The sequence below is a fragment of the Aquila chrysaetos genome, chromosome 4 (genome assembly GCF_900496995.4).
Source record: "Aquila chrysaetos chrysaetos chromosome 4, bAquChr1.4, whole genome shotgun sequence".
NCBI lineage: Eukaryota > Metazoa > Chordata > Aves > Accipitriformes > Accipitridae > Aquila > Aquila chrysaetos.
Genome location: NC_044007.1, coordinates 48030864 through 48054527, shown reverse-complemented (window position 1 = coordinate 48054527; position 23664 = coordinate 48030864). Strand labels below are relative to the sequence as shown.

The following is a 23664-nucleotide window of genomic DNA, read 5'->3' as shown; positions in this document are numbered from 1 at the left end:
CAGCGGTGTTGCAGCTTAGCTGTTTGTCTACAGCCACATCCTGGGTTTGGTGAATGCAGTAACAAGCATGTGTAAGTAGTCACATTTTGTATTTTCATACGGAACCCTATCATCTCTGTGAGTCACATATGCACTGATGCTTTCTATATTCTCCTGCCATGAGTATAACATAGCTTCATATCCAGAGACTAAAGACAGAAAAAAAAGTCTGACCATAGTGAAATTACATAAATGCAACTCAAGTAAGACCTTAGATACTACCCAATGTGTGTGGTTTTGGCCCCCAACAAAGAGGAAAAGGGGCATTTCGACCTTGTAATAAATAGAAGCCTGAATGAAACTGTTAAGAAAGAAGCAGGAATAATTTAATATTTTGGAAACCAGTCTTCCAACATGGATACACACATAAGATTCTCCTTCTGGCTAATCACATCATATAACAAATGGACAAGGATTACTATTATTCTTACAAATACACAGCATCTCAACTCACTTTCTATAAGTCAAGCAAGCAGTCAGTGCTGGCTGACAAAAGGAAGCATTACATGCAAAGCCTACCAATTCATGTTTGAGTCCTGCCAGCAAAACTCCCTTTACTGAAGTTAAACCAAACAGCATGTCAACAGCAAAGTATAAGACTCCACAGGGGGAGATACCATGTTATCTGCACTGATATAAACCACCTCTCCGCAGCGAAGCCCAGAACACCCGTATCCTTCCAACACCAATGAGTTGCAACTCCAATTTCTGGTCTCAGTGACCAGAAACTTTCAAGTCTCTGGAAGCATCTGAAATAACTTTCCCTGCTTGCTTTCTCACCGCTGGTAGCACATACACAGCTATCGCTCCTAGTACATGCACAGCAAAACATCATGTTGCTGTCTGGTCCAAGAAACATCTTTATCTCCTCCAAGTTGAGGGAAAAGAAGAGGCCATGGAGAGATGAAGCAGCAGTTTGCACAGGAGTTTTAAGAAGCTGGAGGACAGGACAAGAACACAACAGCAATGTGCCAGTAATGCTGGAAGAGGTGAAAGGAAGGACTATCCTATCTGAAGGCAAGAAAGGATAACAGAAAAAAATGGAAGAAGCTCCTTGCACTGCTCCATTCTGCTACTGCTAGACAGTACTGGGTGCTTTACCTTACAGCGACCTTGGAAACGACTGTAAATAAGTTGCAACACCTACTGGAAGCCCACAAGTGAAGGACAGTAGCCTGGGGGATGGACTGAATGATGCAGACTGGAGCCAAGGGCTCCTTGAATCCAACCATGCCCCAAAGGGACCCACTGAAAGAGGCAAGAGGAAAGCTGGACAAGAAGAAAAGATCTGTGCACACGTGCCTTCTCCCCGCTTAGATAAAAAGTTCCCTTCATCTTCCCACCCCAATCTTCCCTCTTTCATCTCCAAAATGGTGAGGTGCCAGGAAGCAACAAGAATAGTCAGTGCTTGCTTTTAGCAGGGCAAGTAAAATCGCTAGTTGGAACAACAACAACAAAAAAAGCTGCAAACAGAAACACAAACACACGGGAGGGGGTATCCAAGAATTTGTGGATTACTTTGAAATAGTTCCTGGAAGTGTTTTAGTAACTGAGTATGCAGACTGTATGACTCTTACAAACCCAGCTGCAAGGCGAGTGTGCTCCCTTTCAGTCCGGCAGCCCAGCTCCCTTCAGCGCTCAGCAGCAGCCATGGCAGCACGATGAGGGAGGGGGACGCTCGCATAAGGCCAGCAGGCACAATTTCAAAATGACTGCTTAAGGTGCACAGAGGGACCTTCCTCCACTCGAACCCTCGGGTCGGACTTGGGCACACAGTCTCTCCCTTCAGGACAGAGTCAATAAGCAGTTTAGGGCGGTTAGTCTCTAGACTCTCTCCAACTAGCCCATATCCTCCTAGCAGAGGGGAACCGCGTCCCCACGCAGCCTCACACACAACACCTTGCTTTCGGAGGGCACGCACCCCTGCCTTGCACCCCGGTCGGTGGCCGCTATTCCCGCAGCCGGCGGCCGCAGACCCCCGGCCTTTCCCTGGAAACCTGCCTCCCACCAAGCTACGTCCTCACCCATGGGTGACGTACACATTTTGCCACGAAGGTGCAAAGACAGCAAGCAGAGCAGTGCGTGGCGGGCGCTGGCCTGTCGTAGGGGGCTTTCAGCCCCTTACTCAGCTTCTCTTCCCGCTCCCCCAGCTCCGACTGTAAGGAGAAACTCCCCAACTTTCTTGCTGCCACCACTTTGCCAGAAAGGTTTCCCCAGCTCGTTGCACAAATAGGATTGCAGCATGTTGTGTTTTACATAATATTTACATTTGAGTCACTAAGGTTCAGCCCTGGCATGAGGCAATAACAGTATCAACTTCATCGGGTTGAGCTCTCGGGCATCTTCCAGCCTCCAAGACCATATTTAAAACTTTATCCTTGGTTCTCTTTAGGAGCCCAGCGACATCCTCACAGGCCAAGGAAACGTGCACGAGTCTGAGTTTTCCGTGATTACAACTTGCACCAGTTATAATACCAGAAAAGAAAAAGCCAACAAAGGGTACTTTTCAAACAATTTTGCATTTCCTGAATGTTTGCACCTCTAAGAAGCTCCAAGTGACCTTCCCCGCCATAACAAGATTTGCTACTTTTCCTGGTAAAATCACCATCCCCTCCTCTGCTGAGAGCACACCAGCTCTCGCCTGGGTGCGCACACGCTGCAGCCCCTGGCACGGGAGTCCCCGAGCCCCCTGACCCCACAGCTCCAGCAGCTCTCACTGGTCACTGTGGTTCTGCATCATGGCTTGATCCAGACACTCGGTGTGCATTTTGCAGGCTCAGGAGCATCTCCGTCCACACAACAGCCTTTGCCTGCGAACTTCTGTAGGATTTGGCAATTCTTGCTCCCCATCTGCAACCTCTGCAACATCTCTAGGTTCGTTTCTCCCACACAGTCAGCCACTGCAGTAGCTGTTGGTGTCGATGCCTTGCATGAGCTAAACAGTTACCGCCTCCCCACCTCACCCCCACCCCCCAGACGCTCCACTGACTTCTTTCCGAAAGCCAAGCTTCTGATCACTCCTTTGCACAAACTGAAAGCCAAATCAAACCACGGGACGAGGAGGCTAGACTCCAAACCCTCCCCACCCCCAGGAAGACATTTCTACCCCCCAGCACACAGCAACAAGCCCAACGAGGCGATACACCGTCCAGCAGCAGTACAGAAGATATCGAAACAGAGCAGCTATTCTTGCTGATGCAATGCCTCAGCCAAGTGTGCAGGTGTCCCGGCAAAGCTGTGATATTAGCAGTTTTATGCCGACATGCACACCGCTACAGAGACTGCAAAGCAGACATGGCCCCCATCCTCAGCAAAGACTCAATCTTCAATCTGCTTATACACCTCAATTTTATATTTCTGTGCTAGGTCTTCAGATTAGCAGATTTGGCTTAAAAGTGGAGGTGCAGTGAAGTTATCACCACAAGCTTTTCATACTGTAAATAGTATGAAAATCACAGACCTCAAATGCTACACAAAACTCGCTCCAAAGGGGAGCACCATTAAAAACAAAAATTTCAGACTTGAAATATTGGCTCCCTGGGTTTTATGAAGGTTGGTTTTGAGTCATATGCAATCCACATTAAGATGATGAATATTTTCCTATAGGGGAGAGACTTAAGCTTCCCTAATCCAACCAACTTGTTACTCCTAATGCCAAAAGGAAATACAGCAACACCCATGCCCTTCACTGCTGACAAACCACCGCTGGAATGACTGGAACATGCTGTAGCTCTTCCCACAACTTCCACTGAATCCTGGAGCACCAGTCCACGCTGGCCAATATCCTCCAGCACTTCATCTTGGCATACTCCCTGGAGTTGCCTTTACTGGGCTATTACAGGGAGTGCCAATTCACGTAATCACCGAAGCCAGGAACACCTAGTTCCAGAACAGTGCTTACAGACAAAGCATAAAACAACAAAACCTTGCTAGACTTGTACCATTCCTTACTACCATATCGTGCAACAGCAGCTCATGATTCATCACACCACATTTATTTTAAGATGAAGGGTTTTACTAACTGTTCAAGACACCTTAATTCCTTTGATTTTATGCATATCTAATGGTGTTTCACCTTCCAATACCTGAACTACAGAATTATCCAGGAAGAGTTTGTCCAGGTATGTACGCAAAGGCTTCACCTAACAGAGTCAAAAATTAGAATCACTGAATGGCTTGGGTTGGAAGGAACCTTCAAAGATCATCTAGTTCCAACCTCCCTGCTGTGGGCAGGGACACCTTCCACTAGACCAGGTTGCGCAAAGCCCCATCCAACCTGGCCTGGAACACTTCCAGGGATCGGGCATCCACAACTTCTCTGGGCAACCTGTTCCAGTGCCTCACCACACTCACAGTGAAGAACTTCTTCCTTACATCTAACATAAATCTATCCTTGCTCAGTTTAAAGCCATTACCCCTTATCCTATCGCCACATGCCCTTGTAAAATAAATAAACAAATAAATAAATAAATAAATAGATTTTTTAGAAATTGAAACAAAAAATTTTACAGAGCTGTAAGTTTCACACCTTGTATGGCAGAAAAGAATATGGACATTTATTAAGTATATAAGAAATAAGAGCAAGGCAACTATTTTGCATCTTAGCAGCACTACCACACTACCCATGGTCCAGTGTAGTGCTAATGGCATACTGGTTAAAGAACATGCAGTACACACTATTGTACATTAAATCACTGCCAAACATGAAAGCAGCTTAAAGAAATCATGGATTTTTAGGTGTAAAATGGCTATGCTGCTGAACTCTTTATGTGCCTCACTAAAAGCCTGTGGTACACCTGGGAATAGGTGTTGCCAAGTTACTGTCCTTCATCTCCAGGAGGGCACTATAATCTTCACAGACATCATTTGGTACGATGCAGATTTTAAATGAATTAAAAGCTTTTTCACTAAAATGTTTCTGGAACACATCTCTGCCAGCAGGGGAAAAGGAAAAAACCAACCGAAACAAAACCCCAGGAGCAGTGGTTAGTGGCAACCTGTCAATTGTTTTTTCATTCAATTGTCTTGATGGAAACACCAGACCACAAGGTAAAGGAGGAAAGAAGCAGCAGCAAGGAGGAGATGCTTCCGAGATTATACTTTAATGGCAGAACACACAGTATAAACAGTTGGAGTTTCAAAGCTGCTCAGCAGGTAAGGAAGAAATCAAGCCATGTGGATACAGTGTATCTTGAGGATTTTTGCCTTTGAATCAGAGATGCTCATCTGCCTGCCCAATATATGAGAACCATCACCTAGCACACCGCAGTACACAGCAGACGGCCACACCTGGAGTGGGAAATCAGATCATGGCCATTGCCCAGGGTCTGAGCATATCTGAAACCTCTTTCTTGGTCCACATGAAAGCTTTGCCCTACTCCCACACAATTCCTTTTAAAGAATTATTCAATAGCAGACTACCGAGACACCCTGCACTAGCTTCTCGAAAGAAGGAGGTCATTCAAGACAATTAAAGCACAGATAGCAGCATTTAGACCTTAAAAGAATAAGTCTCTTTGTAGTTTCAAAGTATTGTTCAGCTGCACAGATAACCCACATTTGTAGAGTGACGCAATACAGAATTTTCATTATGTACACGGCTGCATTGTTCTATTGAGTACGATGTTCTTTGATAAGCTGCAAGGGTGCTCAGTTTCCAGATATTGGAACCGAAATAAGCCCTACAGTAACATGCTGCAGGGAACAATAGTCCCCTGAACGTGACTGGGGTAGATGGACGTCACCATGAAAAAGTTTTGAAATGGGACAGAAGAAAGAGAACCTGAAATAAAATAAGTAAATGAAATCTCTTCATCCCCAGGAACAACAGCAGCACAAACTCACTATTCACCTACTGCTGATATTCACAAGAGTTCACACAGGGCTAAGAAAGAAGTCGTCACCCTTTAAATTTGTTACCTATTTTATATATTTTTCCTTTCTTTATAGCCACTAATTCTGTCATTTCATCTTACAGCAACCACACATTTACAACGCACAGAGAAGAATTTCCTTTGGAGTCTCAGTGGCTCATTGCAATCCATGGTCTCCCTTCCAGGAAAGTTCAGCGTGGTTTCCCCACCATGCCCAGTAGGGAATCACTTCGCTGTGAGTTGAGGACAAGTGCCCCTATGTTTGATCCCAAGAGCACCAGTTTATATAACATCTTTTTTTTTAGAGCATGTATGAATATGTTTATCCCTTGTGAAAAAAACAAATAAAATCAGAGGACCACATGCCCTCTTGATCCCAGAAACTTTAGTCTTTGTACAGAAGGTGTGAATTTCTGCGAACTCTTCCAGTTCATACCCAATCTGTGGGTGAAAACTACATACTAGCAAGGGCTGCTCTTTACTTGTGGAAACACAGCAACAGCGGCTGGGGTAAAGGGAGTTCCACTGAGAAAAAGAATGGAGTCCAAAGGGAGCAGTGAGCTTACAAAAAAAAGCTCAGCCTGAAGCTCAGCTCTGTGCAAAGCAGTGTTTTCCAGATCTTAACCTTCACAGCATTTCTCTTTTACCCTCCAAAATTATCTTTAGAAAAAAGATTACCAGAAACGTAAACCCCTGAGATAACCATGCACAACACCATTTCAGCATTAGCAACAAGATACAGTCACAGCTTCGCTGTTAGCCTTTTCTGCCCATGATCTGAAGACAGCCAACCCAAGCCTCACGTGCACCCATGTTTTCTCAGAGACCAGCGACGCTCACCTTTTGCCCTGTTGCAACAACCACGCTCCGATAAGATCTCTTTCTGCTTTGGGTTCCCAGAGCGCAATCTTTTCCCCACTGCACCCACTCACAAGCCTCTTGGTGTCACTGGGGTGGGATTCAGCTGCGACAATGCAGATCAGGATGGGGGGGGGGGGGCAAAGACAGGAAAAAACACAGCACAAAGCTCGCTCCTCTCTTGCTCTTCGAGTCTTGCTTCTTCTCGTCTGAAACAGCCCACTCAGTGAATTCCACAGCGTGAGATAAAGTCCATTCATTTTCTTTGGTATGGTGTTTAGCGCTCTTTAGCAGTTTTGTATTTGAGTTATCCTCTAGAAATATTTAAGCCGTTGCATATGTTGGAAAAAAAACTCATAGAAAAAACATTTGCTTCCTCTCAAAAGTGACAGGTTTGGTTTTTTTCCAGTCTATTTGTTCAATTAGTACAACAATATTCACCAGCAAAATATTAACACACATGAACAGATTAAAACAAACAAAACTTGACTTATGACTTAACAGCATCCAAAAGCATAACCTGGAACACAACTAAACAGTCTTAAAATTTCATCCGAAAATACAGAAGTTGACATATTTATCATTTCTAGATGGATAAGGTAGGCACTGATGCCTAACTACTTCCAACTATATCTTGATGTAACGACAGACTACATCCTCCCATTCCTCCTTCACCCCATATCATCAAGAAAAACCCTCCCTTCTTAGCAGAGGACCAAATTTAGTGCGCATAAATATTTCATAACTTCATCCTGTCAAGAAATCAAACTGAACTACTTAAGGGCATTCTTTCAGGAGCTGCACATCCAAACTGGAAGAATAAAACTGCATTCATCATACCCATTCTCCCCCTTCAAACTGAAAGGCCTGAAGGTGAAGCAACAGTGAAAAACTGGAGGTCTTGTGTAGGTATCATCTAAGAACATCATCCACTGAGTGCTAAGCTCCGTTAAGAAATGTAGAAACAACATAGTAAGGCTGGCATCTTCCGAAGAAAATACATCTCCAGCTTTTCAGTCCTCTTCTACATCCTGGTCCTCTAGAAGAAATGAATTCCGGCCTTCACAAAACCTCACGATGACTGAAACAACCAGCCTAGAAACAACTCACTGCTACAGTCAGAAGCCAACCATGAAATCAAAAGGTGACTGAAGACAGACATCTACAGGTGGTTTGGTTTCCAACAGCACGAAACACATGCAGCTTCCACTGATCTGGAGAGGAATTCAGCACCTAAAGAAGAGAGGAGGCCATTCCTGTGCAACCAAACCCTGACCCGCCGATGCGAACCTGCAGGCTGTGCAGAGGAGACAAGAGGAGACAAGAGCTGCATCCAGATAAAACTGCCACAAGACACTACTTTGTTAACAGAGGTAGCCTTAAACTTCCTGAGCATTGGATGACACACATTTGGATTGGACTCTGCATTGATTTTTCTTCAGTATTGCATCAAGAAATTCTCTGATGGAGCTCCACTTGTTAGCTTTGCCAGACAATGACAGGGATGCAGAGAAACCATCCCGGGACAGCAGGTGCTCCAGTCACTTCCACAAACATTGCATGTTCCCAACTTTCCTCCTAAAGGAGGAAGGCTATACGCTGATTCATGGTTGCTTTCTCTTATTGCAAGACAACCTCCTTTGGAAATAGAAAAAGTGTTCTGTTCGTACCACCAAGACCATGGCGTCTGTGTTCTTTATAAAATATTGATTCGTCTGCCATCTGTAGTCCCAGAAGTTAAAAGGTACAAGTAGGTAAAAGCAGACCCAAGAGCCTCTGCCTGCACGCGGAACCGGCCAGACCTCAAACCAGCTCCAACCCGAAGCCCTTACTTAGCACAGTGCTATACCTGAGCCTGCCTCCTAGCAGGGTTTAGCGTGGGGTTGAACCATTACTCACAGGACACCTACACCAACAGCTGCCTCCTGTCTGGCCATCTCAGGGCGCAGGCAAAAGAGCTCAGGTCTGTTTACATCCACTTGCCTGTGCATCTGCTTTAAGTGTGGCACATGGGACGAAAAAGCCCTTGCACAAAATCCACAACATCTTCTTCTCCCTGACAATTATGGGATATTCCCTTCACCAGGTCTGACACAAGACCAAAAAAAAAAAACCAAAAAAAACCCAAAACCAACCTACTTGCTTCAAAACCCATAAACTTTCTCTACCCACAAAGCTCTTTCAGGTCGCTTCCAATGAAGCAAGACAACAGGAGCGGGGAGATTGGGAAATATAACACGCAGAGAGGGAAATTAGTAAGTCATCAATACATGCATCCTGTTAAAGCCTGAATCACTGCCAGGAATCTCAAGTAAATTGACAACCTTAAGTGCAGTGACTGGAGGCCATCTTAGCTGTTTCTAGTGACAGAAGGTATTACCACGAGGAACTCCTTAACATACCAGCTTTGCCATTCTCACAGGACAACATACATTCGACCATATGAAAACCAGCCAGCTGCAGTTAAAGAGGCAAAGAAGCTTTTATTTAATCTGCTCCTGAGTGCCAGCTCTGAGGAAGCACTACAAAGGGTAGGAAAAGTACTGCATAATCAAGGGACAAAGTCAAAAAAGCCCCAGCTTGAATCATCACTGGATTATGGGAACTGCAGTTAAGTAATAAACCAATCCTGGTCTTGACCTACACACCGGGGAGTAACAGAGGACAATGCCTGTGCTCATTTTTAACTTTTCAAATCAATACAAAACTTTACAAGAGAACTGTTCTATTACATCGTGCAAGTACAAGGTGACTTCATAACCTAACAAATTAAAAAGCCTGGAAATTTTTCTTGATTTGTGAGTTATCTGCATTCCCTTAAAGACAGGAGAGCTGGACAGTCTTCACGGAGCTACCACGCAATGCACACACACACTATTATTCTAAAGCAGCTGTCAGAGCCTTTATAAAAAATTTCCCGTATCTCCCCAGCTCTCTGTGCTGACACATTGTTTTCCAAGACACGTATCTACAAAAGGTAAAACACTGCTGTCGTAGCTATTCTGTCAGACTCGTTTCTTATTTCCTGGAGTAAACAAAAAGCTGCAGACTTGGAAACTGCAGGTGAGCACCCAAGGGAAGAGTAATAAAAAGTTATCTGGAGACTGTAGAGGCTTCTTACGTTACTCCTTGTTTTACAGGTCCGTGGCCTTTTTTAGTGAAGTGTAACATTTGAGATTTAGCCCACTTGGCTGTTTAATTAATATCCCTTCTTATTTGGCCTTGGTGTAGCATCACTTCGTCACAACACTGGGTCTCCAGTACTGAAAATGCCCTTCCACGCTTTAATTTGAGACTGCGAGGACCTTTCTCACGGGCAGGCGGCTGACAGCGAACAGGCTTCACCGAGCTCCCCTGGACACTCACGGTACGGGGGGGGGGGGGGGGGGGTATTACCCAGATATTTTGATGCAAACCAACGCACGGACTCCGACGCGAGTCTAAGCCCTGCACCGACACCCGGTAACGGCGGATGACGGTGTACGGACCGCACGGAGCGGCGGGGCTCTCCGGCTGCCTCCAGCCGCGGGAGGCAAGGGGGTGCACCCGGCGGTCCGGCAGCCCGCCCCAGGAGCGGCCCCCGCCGCTCGCCGCCCGCCCCGCAGCCCGGCGCCCGTCCGCCCCGCTCCCCGCCAGCCGCCGGGCAGAGCCGCCCGCCCGCCCGCCGCCCCACGCACCGCTGTCCAGCCGGGCGATCTGGGGGAGCCGGTAGGTGCTGACGAGCAGGTCCAGGGGGACGGACACCGCGCTCCACTTCACGTCCTTGAGGCTGCAGCCCAGCGGCGGGCCGGGGTCCATCTTCCCGGCCCGGGGAGGGAAGGAAGGGAGGGAGGGAGGGAGGGCAGCCAGACAGGCAGCGCCGGCGGGGTGCTCCCACCCGGCGGGGCTGCAGCCAGCCGGGAGGGGAACGGAGGCAGCCTCGCTCAGCGCCGGCCGCCCCGGGACATGCCGGGCTAGGCAGAAGGGGAGGCCCGCCGGGCGGCTACCGCGGCGGCTGCTGCTGCGGCGGCTGCTGCTCCCGCCACCCCCCGGGACCGGCTGGGGCCGCCCGCCGCCGCCGCCGCGCCTGGCCCAGGAAGCGCCATCCCAGCACTGACTAATCAACAGGGTGCGAGCAACGCCTGCGCAGCTGCCGCTCCTCCCCGCGCCGAAAAGGAAAGTGCCGGGCTGCCCGCCGGCCCGGCGGGGAGCGCCGCCGCCGTCAAGCCTGTCCCTCTCACTCCACCCTCCGACCGCTCGCCCGACGTGCAGCCCGACCGACCGACCGACCGCCGCCGCGCAGGGCCCCGCCGGGGGGAGCCGTCGGGCGGCCCCGCAGCGTCCCGTCCGTCCCCGTCCCGTCCCGCCCCGCGAACCGCCGGGGCTGGGAAGGCGCGGGGAGACCCTGGCAGGGCGGGCGGTGAGGCGGGCTGCGCGGTTGTAGGGAGGCCCGTAGGTGGGTGGGTGGGTGCGTGCGGGGGCTGGGGACTGGCGCCTCCTCCAGCACGTGGATTTTTTAACTTGTGCTGCTTCCCTGCAGGAGGGGACGGGGGTCCGCGGCCACGCGTGGTTACGTTTACAGTTGGTAGGTACGACGTCCCGCTTCGTTTATCAAAGCAATTTTGAGCGAGCGGGTTGCGTTGCATCTTCTCGCGATTTAATTTAGCACAGGGACTTCGCCTGTGAAATTCACCCTACATTAAAAAAAAAAAAAAATCCAATTAGATGGCAGCTTTGATTATATAGCTTTTAGTTTTCACCTGTGAACCGTGGACGCGTATTTAAAGCATGAAGAGTAGTGCACAGAAGTTAAGAGGAAAATATTCAACTTATTTCCGTCGTTCCTGCACGCGCCAGTATCGCGTATATTGCGTATCTGAGGGCCTTCGGACCGCAGGAAAACTTAAAATCGACTACTAGTTCTCTTTTTGAAATGGCTTACGTGATGAAGTCTTACATGATCTTCGTAAGATATTTAATGTTACCATTTTTAATGCATTTTTATTTCCAGACTGCTAGACTGCAGAAACTCTGGGAAATTAAACCAGAAAAAACTAAATCTTGGGTGGTTGCATTGTACTGTGCTTATTTTGTTCACTTTCGTGTCAAAACTGTTTATTTTATTGCAGTAAACTTGGCTACATTTAAGGCTGTACCGTTGACTAGAAACATAAAAGTACCTTTCAGTGATTTGTAAAACGACTGAGAACACCCACAGCTAACATCTTTCTCCAGGCTCCCTCTTCCTCGGTATCTGTCTTTGAGAACGCTGGGCATGGCCGAGCTTGGGGAAGAGCTGTTGTCCGGAGAGCTCTCCTGCCGCTCGCCCTTCCTCGCCCGCCTGGTGCAGGGCCGGCCGCCGCTGCGTGCCTTTGTAACTGCTGGTGCCAGGGAGCACGAGGAGGGCCGAGACAGACGCGCTCTTGTTCTGCTCTGCTGCAAATGGAGACTGGGACTTGATCCATGCTCTCCAAGATGAAACAAAGACCGTGGAAGCCAGTCGGCGCAGAGGATTACAGAAAACCCGAATCATCTTGCTTTAAATGGATCTGGGTCGGTTTGCACCTTGTCCTGATGTGGGTCCATACTTTAGCTACGCAGTTTGGCACCGGGATTTCGCAGCACTATGAAAAACCTTCCTTCTCTACACTTGAGTCATGCTGTTGTTAGATCCTGCCTCCCAGAATAGTCAGCTTTAAAAATACGACACTGGATTTTTTTTCAAGGTAGCTTCCCTTTTACAAAGTTCACGGAGTGCTTTGAACAGCTCAAGTGAATTAAGCTATTGAAGTGCTAAGTAGTATAATAGCTAAGAGCATTATTGTTGAAATACGGAAAGCAAAAGCAAGGTTTTAACTCATTCAGGTTTGACGAGGCTATTTGGTGCAGTGTGTAAGGCAAAGCACATCAGCTCAGACTGGGATTCACCAGGACCTGAAGCACTAGTCTGTCAAGAATTGTTTTTAAACACTATCTTGAGTACCATTAATTCCAGGATAGATACCATCTCACAGCATACATTTCTCTCAGACATCATGCACTTCTGCTGTCTGGGAAGAAATGCATCTTTCACACAGAAATAGTTACTGCTGATTAGAGATTTTTTCATTCTTCAGATGGTTTTAGATGTCCTGTGGCTTTTAAGTCTGTCTTCATATAACTGTGTTTGTGTTCTCTCCAGCCAGTGGAAACCCAACCCACTCTTACCCATCCCACTGGAACAAAATGTGTTTTTAAAAAATGTAACTTCTAGATACTATCTACATTTCATTCGGTTATTTCCAGGCAAAGAGACATCATAAAGCTTACTAGTATTTAAATGTCCCACTGGAGCTCTGAGAGCGACTTTGTTATGTGTCCTAACTGTACTATAGCTCAACCTCCTTGAAATATATTCTAATACTACATACACCATATTCAAATCACCAGCACATATGAATCTCAGACGATTTCTTGTTTTAATGGCATGTTATATATAATTAACACTTTAGATATAATAATTTCTCTGATGTCTAGCAATGCCTTAATCCCTTAGTGTGATCTCTTACCAGAGTCTCCTCCTGGTGCAAATGCTAACGAAGCCATCAGACCTCAAGAGGAATCCCTGTGAGCAGATCCACCTCAGGACCAGGGCCTGACTTACACAGCATCTTTGTTTTTGTGTACGTGCAGTTCAGCCGGTGTTCAGAGACAGTCTTTATGTATCAACAGCAAATTGTCGCCATAAAACCATAAGCAGTGGCAGGGGGACTCAGAATAATTCCTGATATTATTCTTAAATGCATTTTGAATTGACTTACTTTCATGTTGATTTCACAACACATTTATGCAGCAGGCTGTAAAATCTCTAGTATATATTTATTCCACTGCCAATAAAATGATTTTTAAAGTATTTTGGATCATCATCAGTTTGTATCTATGCTAACATTTGAAATGGAGCTGTTCACAACAAACTGATTTTGGTATCAATCTGGTAACTTGCTTTACGCTGTAGTATGCATACACCAAATAAGACTCTGAGCCTTATACAGTAAGTTTCATGTGAAGCCATCACAGTCAGTATTTCTTTAAAAAACCCCGTGAATTTGCATTCCTTCTTCCTGCATATGATTTGCCTTTATATCAAAGGCCTGATTTTCATAATAAATACTTACAAGTCCAATGGGAAACAACAGGAGAGGCAGTGATCATTTCAGAATCAGATCCTAAGTACCTACCTTTCTCTGGGGTGAGGGGGAAAGGGGAGAGAGAGCAATGCATGTGATATAGCTGATGTCTGTGCATCTCATGTTTTGAAAGAGAATACTATTCCTGTCTTACTGGCAAAATCCAAGCAATCTTTGCTCATGCAAGGTATTCCAAAGAGATCTGAGGGTCTGGTGTGAACATTCACCTTTTATCTTCTATTTCACTGTAGGAGGTGTCCTCCCTTTTCCAGTCAAATCCCTTATTTAACCTTTATTTATTCTAAAAATTCCATCTGTGGGAATTTGTGTGACACTATCATCCAGCCAGCTCTGGAGAGAACTAAATGAAGATGATGCTCTCAACTTACAGCCACTTACAGCCCATTTTCTAGCCGGGAAAATGCCTCCAAACACAGAATGTTCCAGTTTGGTGGGAGGTTTTTTGGTCCTTTCTAGTGAGATACGTGGTTTTTCCCCAGTGGCACACTCCTGTGAACGTAGTCCACAATGCATATGCTTAGAAAAAGGCATACACCAAATAAGACTCTGAGCCTTATACAGTAAGTTTCATGTGAAGCCATCATAGTCAGTATTTCTTTATATAGGCTCCAGGAGAGCAAAAGATATGAAGAGGAGAGCACTCGCGCTACCTGGAGTGTTAGGCGAATCATGTTGCATCAGCTAGCAGGGGTGAGACATCCTGCAAACATTGCATGGGAACCTAAATATTTGCATCTCCCTAAGGTGGGCCAGTGACTGGATCATACCTAAGCCACAAGTAGTAGAAAACACTGCGAGAAGGAAAATTTATAGAAGAAATTCCTGTATTTGAAATTCTGATTAGCTATACAGAGAAGAAATTAAAACTACGAATCAATCTGACCCTCTTTTACCTATTTTCATTTTTAGGAAGTGGAGGAACTAAATGGAGGCTTAAACTCAGAGAACTAGTAGCTAAACTTCTGCAAGTTCAGGACAGCTTGAAGTTCATCGGAGATCCACTACTAAAGGCAAAACTGCAGAATTTGATCTACACAGAGGAAGGAGAGGAAGTGAAATAAAGACTAACTTGGCTGAATCATAAGATCTTCAATGACCTGGAAGAAAGTGGAAAGTAGGTCAAATTACTAAATTATGAATAAATGTATAGACTATGTATGGACAAAACCAGAAAGATAAGGTCCCAGTATGTTAGAAAATTGGATTTAAAAGACAGGAAGGATGTTGGAAAGATGCATAGTGAGAAGACCAAGGAAAAAAATTGGTCTGTTATTCCATAGAGGGGGAAATATATTTAATCATCACCTAATGACTGGTGATGCTGAGATGCCAGTATCCTTAATGACTTTTTTTTAAGCTCAGTCTTCACTTGAAGAAGGCAGATGTGATTTCACTACTAGCACCACTAACAAAAGCCTAAGAGCTTAGGCTAGAAAAATGAAGAAATAGACTGGAAAATACTTAGTGAAGTTAAAGATTTTTGGATAGACTGAACCTGATGAAACTCCCTTAGGGTTCAAGCAATGTTAGAGCTGCTACTGATGAGCTCCAAGAATCAATAGAGAATGGGTGAGGTTCCAGATTAACTCGAAAAGGATTGCATACCTCTTGAAGTGTGGAAGGAAAGAGCTCTACAAACTGGTTAGCTGAATTTCTCCTCAAAAAAAAAAAAAAAAAAAAAAATTCAGCAGGTAATCCAACCATTTGCAAGAATCTAGGAAGTAAAGGTAAGAGAAGTAACAGCCTTGGTTTGTCAGTAACAAATAATATCAGATCAATCTAATCCACTTCTATCAGTTGGTAACAGGCTTCATGGATAGGGTAGAAAAAGTGAGGATCACAGGGCTTCATATAATATGCTCTTAACCGAAAAAAATAATGGTCTAGACAAGTATATAAAATGAGTGCAAAATTGTTTGGAAATAATTAGTACTCCCAAGCTGAAAGGATACACTGAATGGGATTTCACTGAGATTTGTCTTGGATCCAGAACTATTTAGTACTTTCATGAACCTCTTTGGTGACTGAACAGAGTACACTTACTGACATTTGGAGACCGTATCTACAGGAAGAGGCTCCAACTATGCCAGAGCACAGCATTACGATTCAGAAGGATCTTGGCAGATTGGAGAAACTGAAATGCCACCGAATAAGGAGAAACAGAAAGTTCTACACATACAAAGGAATAATCAACTGCACAAGTAAATACCAGGATAAAAAAGCAGTTCTTTAGGAAAGAAACGATGGATCACGAGCAGTGCTAGGCTATCTTGCATTATGCTGATGTTGGATTGCATAAATAGGAGTATCATAAATAAGATAACAAATAAATCATTTTAGTCTGTCCAGAAGTTATTATTTAAACTGGAATAGTCTGCTCAATTTTCATGTCTACACTCCAGGATAGTTGAGAACCAGCTCAAAAATATCAAGAGGAGAGAGACAAAAATGGCAAAAGATTCCGAAAACCCAAACTACAAGGGAAGGTATAAGGGACAGGAGACCTCTGGCCTGAAGAGAAGAGAGGGGGCAGGCAGAGGTGTTCACCTACATCAAAAGAAAAAGGAGAACCTGCTTTCCATGTGTACCAGTTAGGTTAGGTATTAGGAAACTTCCTGCTTGCCAAACCAGTTAAGTGAGGACTGTACACCACTCAGAGAGACCCTGAGATCTCCATCACTGCAGGTCTGTAAACATCCTCTTGCACTACAGCAGGGACAGCTGATCTGATGCTGAGATAAGACGAGGACCTAGACAGCCTCTCAAAATCCCTTCCAGCACTATTTTCTTCCTCTGCTATGGTTTTAACTAAGGCAGGGATTATCCTTAGTTCCTTGCTTTCAGGTTTTTCGCTGAACACTAGCTTAAGTGACTGACCATGATGAGTAGTCAGGAGCGGCTGTAAACATGTAGCCCTTCCCATCCTTTTGCACCCCTTCTGCAAGTACACTACATGGCCTAGTAGCACAGTAACCTGGCAGTATGCTCAGGCACATTAGGTCCCATGTGCTTCAGAAAGCATTTTCCAGTTGGGCTCATTGTCTCAATATGAAATTTAATAATAATGTGATATTATGACAATCCACAAACAGCCCTCGAAAAAGAAGCAGACTTATTTCAGGAGTGTAGTGACATTCCAGAACAATAAGCCAGTGGAGTTAGTTGTTCGGGATGTGCTGGGATAGCTCACAACACAGTTTTGCACAGTAGTATTATTCATTCACAAATGGTGATAAAACAATTAAATTTAATTATCAACAAGAACCACATCTCCCAGGCAAAAAAAAAATTAATAAAAAGACAATATAATCCCCACAATTCTTCAGATTTCCCAACTTGTGTTTGCTTTGTGTGTGTCCTGCAGGTTTGATTTGTGTTCTCTTTGCTTTTGATTAAAGAATAAGAAACTGGCATCCTGATTCTGCCCTCATTTAAATTTAAATAAAATCTGATATCCTCCACTGAAATAAAAGATACTACATACCAGCATAAAACAGATCTAAATGAGCAGAACCAGATACCTGATGTATTTATACTTTAAGAAAATAACATAAATATCTCACAATATCAAACAAGCACTGCATACCTTTTTAATATTGTGATCATTTACGACAGAAGGAACATTTGAAAATGCAGGTATGCTGCTAACACCTGTGTGAATTATTTTATAGAATGATAAAAGTTTATATTAGCAAGATAATTATTACTGGATGCATTCTGTTGTTCCATGTTTTCTGCCTTCTAAGGGAGGTTCAGTAACATACTGATCTTGTATATGGCTTATTCTTTTATCTCAGTCCTAAACTTTGCAGCTTCCCTGTTCAAGGGTATTCAAGTAACACATATGTTTCTGAAATGGATATGAAAGAAACAAAGCAAAAAATTCCCAGAAAATTATCTTGGGGGACTGCAGTAAATGTCAGCTACTTAAAGAGGTGTTATCTGGGGGATAGCATAAGTGATTTCATGTATCAGAAGGTTGCCTCTGTGATAATGTCAATGTTCATTACATTACAAATCTGGTATAAGTAACACAGAAAAAAAAAGTCAGGATTTTTTTTTTTTTAATAAAAGCAAATTAATACACTTAGATTTCATTCCTGCAAACATTTGTATGCAAATGCAGTCATCCTGTGATGCATCTAATAATTCCAAAGTCAGATAATTGTTTTAACTTCACAGTAAAAATATGAAACTATAATATAAACATATCAAAACATTTGGCAACAAAGTTTGTGGAACACAAAGGATGCTTAAATACTGTGTTTTGGGATTACAGGCTCACTTTTAAAATCTTATATGTTGCTTTGCAGTAGTTAATGTTTTCTGAAGAGAAAACGGAATAAGAAAACAGTATTTCAGAATGCACAGCAGGTTCTCTTCTTACTTTCATTTAGAGCCACAACATCTAAGTCATATAATACACAGGATTTCTGTAAAACAAACAAAAGCAAACACTTAAGTAACTAGAACACAACAGTTGAAAAGCTTGAATTTTCACTTATTTTAATATGTAAAAGATTTGGTGGGTCCCTGGATATATTTTTCCTTTGAATATTTAATTAAAGATTACAGTTTTCTAATAAATTAGATGGAAACTGATGCCCATGCAAGTCCCAGCTTGGCATATTTACATTCTTTAGCTGCCTCAAACATCTCTCCTAACTCTGAAGGTGACAGATGATAGAAAGTGTCCTTTGAGGAGACACTACAAACCATATGAACTGATCCTGTAAATCTTTACTCACATGAATTGTTCTAGATGCACAGGTCCTTTTGACTACACCAATTTTCACTAATTTGCAGTTAAGTACACTGATCTTTGAAGTACTGAGCATGGGGTGTAAAAATCCAGTTGAAAGAAATAGGGAAATATAGAACATCAGTACCCATTAAAAAAAGACACAGATTATTAATTGTTATAAAGGATGTTAACTTATTTTGTGAAATTCACTAAAATTCTCTATTTTCTTGCCTCAATTTAATAACCAGGAATATCCCCAAATGGGAACAACTCAGTCTTTATAAAGATAAACTATCAAAATACCACTCCGCCCTTGTAAAACATTTATGTACTGATTGCAAAAGCAGATTTAAAAAAAAAATAAAAATCAGTAAAACCAGGACTCTTCCTTTCAGCAATAAACTCAACTAGATAATTAGTGCTGACCAGAGAAACAATCAAACCCAGTTGTGCAATACAGTATGAGTACATGGTGCAATCTTGTACTCTAAAACTATGAACACTGAACCCTGAACTGAGGCACAAAGACATAGAGAATATTGTCACTTGCCTAGAAAAAAAAAGTCCTAACTTCGCTACTTGCCATTCTCCTGCCTGCTTCTTGGCAGGTTTACCAAGTATGTAACGATACACAGAGAAGTAAGTGCAACCACTGGATTCACCACACTCCTCTCTCAACCCAAACCCAACAGCCATAAACAACCATTTCTGACAATAACGAGAAGCTTCCAGAGAGGACAGCTATCTAAGCTGGAATTCATGAAATTCAAAGCACAGGAAAAAAAAAAAGAGGAGGAGGAAAAAAAGGCATCATCTAGTACAATGCTTATCATGATTCAGAATTGAGAACTTACACATACAATGTCACCGGGTCGTTGAACATTAAGGACATCCAGAATGGTTCACCTGAAATTACTCAGCTGAATCAAAACAAGGAGAAAATAAAAGGTTCCCCCATGTTACAATAAGCCTTATGCCTCTTGGCTGAGAATATTTAATGCTACCTAAAATTCTGGAGAAGATGCATGAAATGTGTTTCCTTTTTCCTTCTGTAGACATGGTTTTAGCTCTTCTAGTGTGCTCGTTAGCCTGTGCCAGGGCCATCCCCATGAAGAGGGCAGCTGAGCCCATTCCTCCCTGGGGCTGCAGGGACCCAGGGAAGCTTCTACAGTGCATGCTGCTGGGCAAGAAGATGAAACATCTGGGAAGGGATGAGCAGTGACGGATAGAGGCAGGAGCAGAGGGCAGGAAAAGTATTGTAGTGTCTAAACCTCAGGGTGGATGCCAAAGATGTCATCAATAAAATTATTAACACTTATTGTTCTGACTCTAGGGTACTGGAAGACTGTGACTTACTGATTTTAGGAATTACTTGTCATTAGTCACATATAAATCATGTATGAAGAGATACAGCATGTGCACTTTTACTTGTTTTTTTGTTGGAGTGACAAGAACCAATAGAGCATAACATTTTTATTACCCTTGAGAGTTTGCTCAAATTCCAACATGCAGCTTCATAACTTCTGACTTGTTTTAATTTTTTACACAGTTGTGTAAGGTGCTTGAGTACAGGCATTAGCCATCATGATTTGTGCTAGGTGGAGACAGTATTTGATAGTCTTCAAGTGTAGACAGTAAGTGTAAAGTATGAAGACCTTTTTAAGACAGGGAGAAAGGCAGAATCAAAAGTACACAACTATAACCTTGTCATCTCAAGGAACAAGACATCACTCTGGTTTAGAGATAAGATTCTGAGAGGTGGGGGGGGGAAAAGCTATGGAAGATAATGGTACAATAAGAAATTTAAATTCATTCTATTGAGACTAAGAAATAACACTAAGCATTGATTATTGTGGACATAGACGAAGGACATAGGCTTTGTTTCACCCCTGCTTTTTCTTCAGAAGAAAAAAATTCAGTTGAAGTAGTAAATGAGTTCTAGAAAAATCCCTGTTTGAACAATTTCAGAATTCAGGTTTCACTTACTTAACTTTAGAGGAAACAGGTAATTTGAAAGTGTTGCAGGTTATATGTAACTTCATGCTTTCAGTTGAAGGGGAGAAACTTGCATGTTCCTTAAACACTGAAGATGCTAAATTGCCATTATTTTACTACTTAATACTACTTTTGGGTGGCAAGTAAGCTGTTCATGTATCCTTAGCAAGTACTGTAAGTGATTAAGAATGGTGAAACCTATTTGACAATGAAATGGTTCATATAATCTGTAAAATCATTATCTGATAGTAGTTCATCAACAAATTAGCCAGGACAGAAAGACAAGAACCACCTCTCCACAAATAAAGAAAAGGTAATAGTTTGTTTTAAAAGCCATTTAAAAGTTGAGGACTTTAAAAATCACTTCAGTTTGATAAGACTATTTCATACAGGATCTTCATCAAGCAAATAAGGGCCTGGGATTCATTTAAGCAAATGTGCTATACACATATTTAAAAAGTGCACATTCATAACCTGAAGAGATACTATGAGTCCTGCATAAAGCACTGAAAGAACAATCAAGCAATCCAACATAGTGTTCAACTGCAGCCAAGCCTTGGAAGAGGTGGGGCACTCTCCTCTCCTGAAATTACAGCAGGGAGGTATGTAAATCTCTCCCACCTGTGAGAACAAGGCAGACAGCATTCCTTCTTCAGGGCTCCCTGAACACTAACAATTCCAGCTCCCATTTCAGCTTAGCCTGTTAGAACTCACTCTTTGACAAGCCAGCCAACAAACAGCAGAAAACTGTGAAAAGGTGAGAAGAACCAAAATGGTACCAAGAAGCTCAAGTTTACACTTCAGCATCTTGGGCAAAGTGGGGTTTTGAAAATACCGCCACAGACATAGATACTGCTGCACCATGCAGTGATTTTAGTAAGACGTTGAAACTTCCTGCTATCAAATACTAGTTTTTCCTGTTAAATAGCACAGGAGACACGTCTTACCTAACAGGTAAGCATCTGTTTAAGCTGGTTTTAAGCTTCCTGCAGAATCAGTGGAGAAAATCAGACAGGATGAACAGACGGGTCTCTACAGCTGGCTGTCTCTCCTCCCCAGCTCTAAGCAGAGTTTGCATCACTGGCACGCAACAGATAGGTAACTTGTAGACACAGGAATTGTGATGAGATGGCTGAGATCCCAAATGTTTTTTTGCCCCCCCCCCCCCTTTTTTTTTTTGATCAGGGAAAGAGAGCTAAGCTGGTATACAAAGGGAAATATCATAAAAAAATAAGGGAAGCTCTTTGAATGGCTTCTAATGGAGTAAATTCATAAATCTTAGTTAAGATCAGCTGTCCTTTCCTTGCTGGAAAACTGCACAGATTAGCAGTGTCATACCAAGTTGGATTCACCTACTCCGGCACCACTTCTTGGTATTTTGATACTGTTTTAGTTATTTTGGAGGTGGGGTTTACTATAGGTTTGGAAGAATTTTACTCTATGTATTTCAATGCCCCCATCAAAGGCAGATCTGGAGTGCCTGTAGGAAAACTATGGGCTTTAGGGAAACAAGCAGAAGGGACTGTAACTGAAGTTCCTATTATTTATAACTTCTTGAAATTCCAGGCATTTTTATTCTCTCCAATGACAAAATTATCATAGTTAATGACCACAATAATTTTGTTTATATTTAACAGTCATAGTTCACAAAGATTGGCAAAGCATGGCAGCAGGTCTTCTGCAACCAAGTTCATGTGACTTCCACACCTGAACTACCAGTAGAGAGAGCTCGGTTATTAAGATCAGTCCTGCTGTTTTCTTGACCTGTATTTTCACTGAATTCCGTAATTCTAGGGTAGACATTACCTGTTCAAAATGCAAGACAGTCCTCTCGCAACAGGAATGGGCAGGACAGGCCACAAGCAGTATCAAGCAAGAGCTAGGGATATATTAGCAGGGAAAGCAATCACTGGCGGGGGGGGCAGAGAGAGGAACAGGAGAGGGTGTGAGGTCAGGCACAGCAGGATCTAACTTTTGCGGAGCACCCCTCTCAAGAAACGGGGATGTAGTCCTTACTCCTAAATCCTGCTATTCCACAATGTCTAAAACACATCTAACCCACTGGCAAAGTGTGGGTCTCTACCTCCCTCACCTGTTAATACCATGGAGACTATAACAGTGCTCTACTGCAATTAGTTATTTCACAAACTTGAGAAGACAGGTGTGGTGTTACTCTAAGGTTCCTCAACCCTACAGATCGTCTGTGTAAGGATTAATATAGTTCCACCTCAAAAGCCCTAGCAATCAGGCTTCAAAGTCAGGATCTTGCAGAAGCAGCAAATGCCAGTAGCAAGTCAAGTGTGTAACATTCCTTTGGTCTCCTGGAGTTTAATTTATTTAACTTTAATCATATGAAACCATATAGGCTGAGATATGGAGTACTGTATAATCAATGGGGAAAGGCACCTCCAGGACACAATTTTATCCTAAAAAGATGCATCTCTTTCCATTGAATAGACAACCACACCAGACCAGTCATGGAAATTTTAGCTGGCTAAGGTTGCACGCTGAGATGAATCTCAACCCCTATATTCAAACACTATGATTAAGTTTTGATTTACATGACCTAATTATATGCTACTGTTTCCAGAGGAATATCTGAGTCATTCAATGTCTAGAACAGACATTTTTTTAATTAAACAAGATACTGTAGTAAAATTATGCCCTACATTACACCAGCACTGAGTTGGTACCATTTATCCTCTTTGCTTTAATCTCTGTACCTTAGTTCCCATGTGTGCAATGCTGAGTATACTACCTAATGTTACTAAGAATGTTATGAAGATAAAAATCTAAAATAAATCTAAAATACAGCATTATGAGCATTATGAAAAACCTCATGAAGAAATTAATATTCTGTGGTCAGTACAAGATAAATAAAGGGCAAATAAAGCCTGGGGCTCCATGCATGACTGAGGATAATAAACACTGAATGTGCACTGCTGGAGACACAGGGATCTTTTGGACAAACTAACAATTCCATGAAGCC

At 43.3% G+C, this 23664-nt stretch overlaps 2 protein-coding genes across 6 annotated transcripts in view; both read right to left on the bottom strand.

The window, feature by feature from the left end:
* GAREM1 (GRB2 associated regulator of MAPK1 subtype 1) overlaps positions 1-11195 on the bottom strand; it is a 105217-nt gene extending 94022 nt beyond the window's left edge. Inside the window, exon 1 of one of the 3 annotated variants that reach the window (XM_030012036.2) lies at positions 10448-11195. In XM_030012036.2, the coding sequence (XP_029867896.1) occupies positions 10448-10568 (121 nt within the window). In that variant the 5' untranslated portion in view covers positions 10569-11195. The remainder of the gene's footprint in view (positions 1-10447) is intronic. The other 2 variants (XM_030012039.2, XM_030012035.2) reach the window with 2 other exon arrangements.
* Positions 11196-17983: 6788 nt separating this feature from the next.
* Positions 17984-23664, bottom strand: part of LOC115340622 (ras-related protein Rab-10-like) — a 32569-nt gene continuing 26888 nt past the window's right edge. For all 3 annotated transcript variants that reach the window (XM_030012481.2, XM_030012483.2, XM_030012482.2), the window contains one exon: positions 17984-18369. In XM_030012481.2, the coding sequence (XP_029868341.1) occupies positions 18295-18369 (75 nt within the window). In that variant the 3' untranslated portion in view covers positions 17984-18294. The remainder of the gene's footprint in view (positions 18370-23664) is intronic.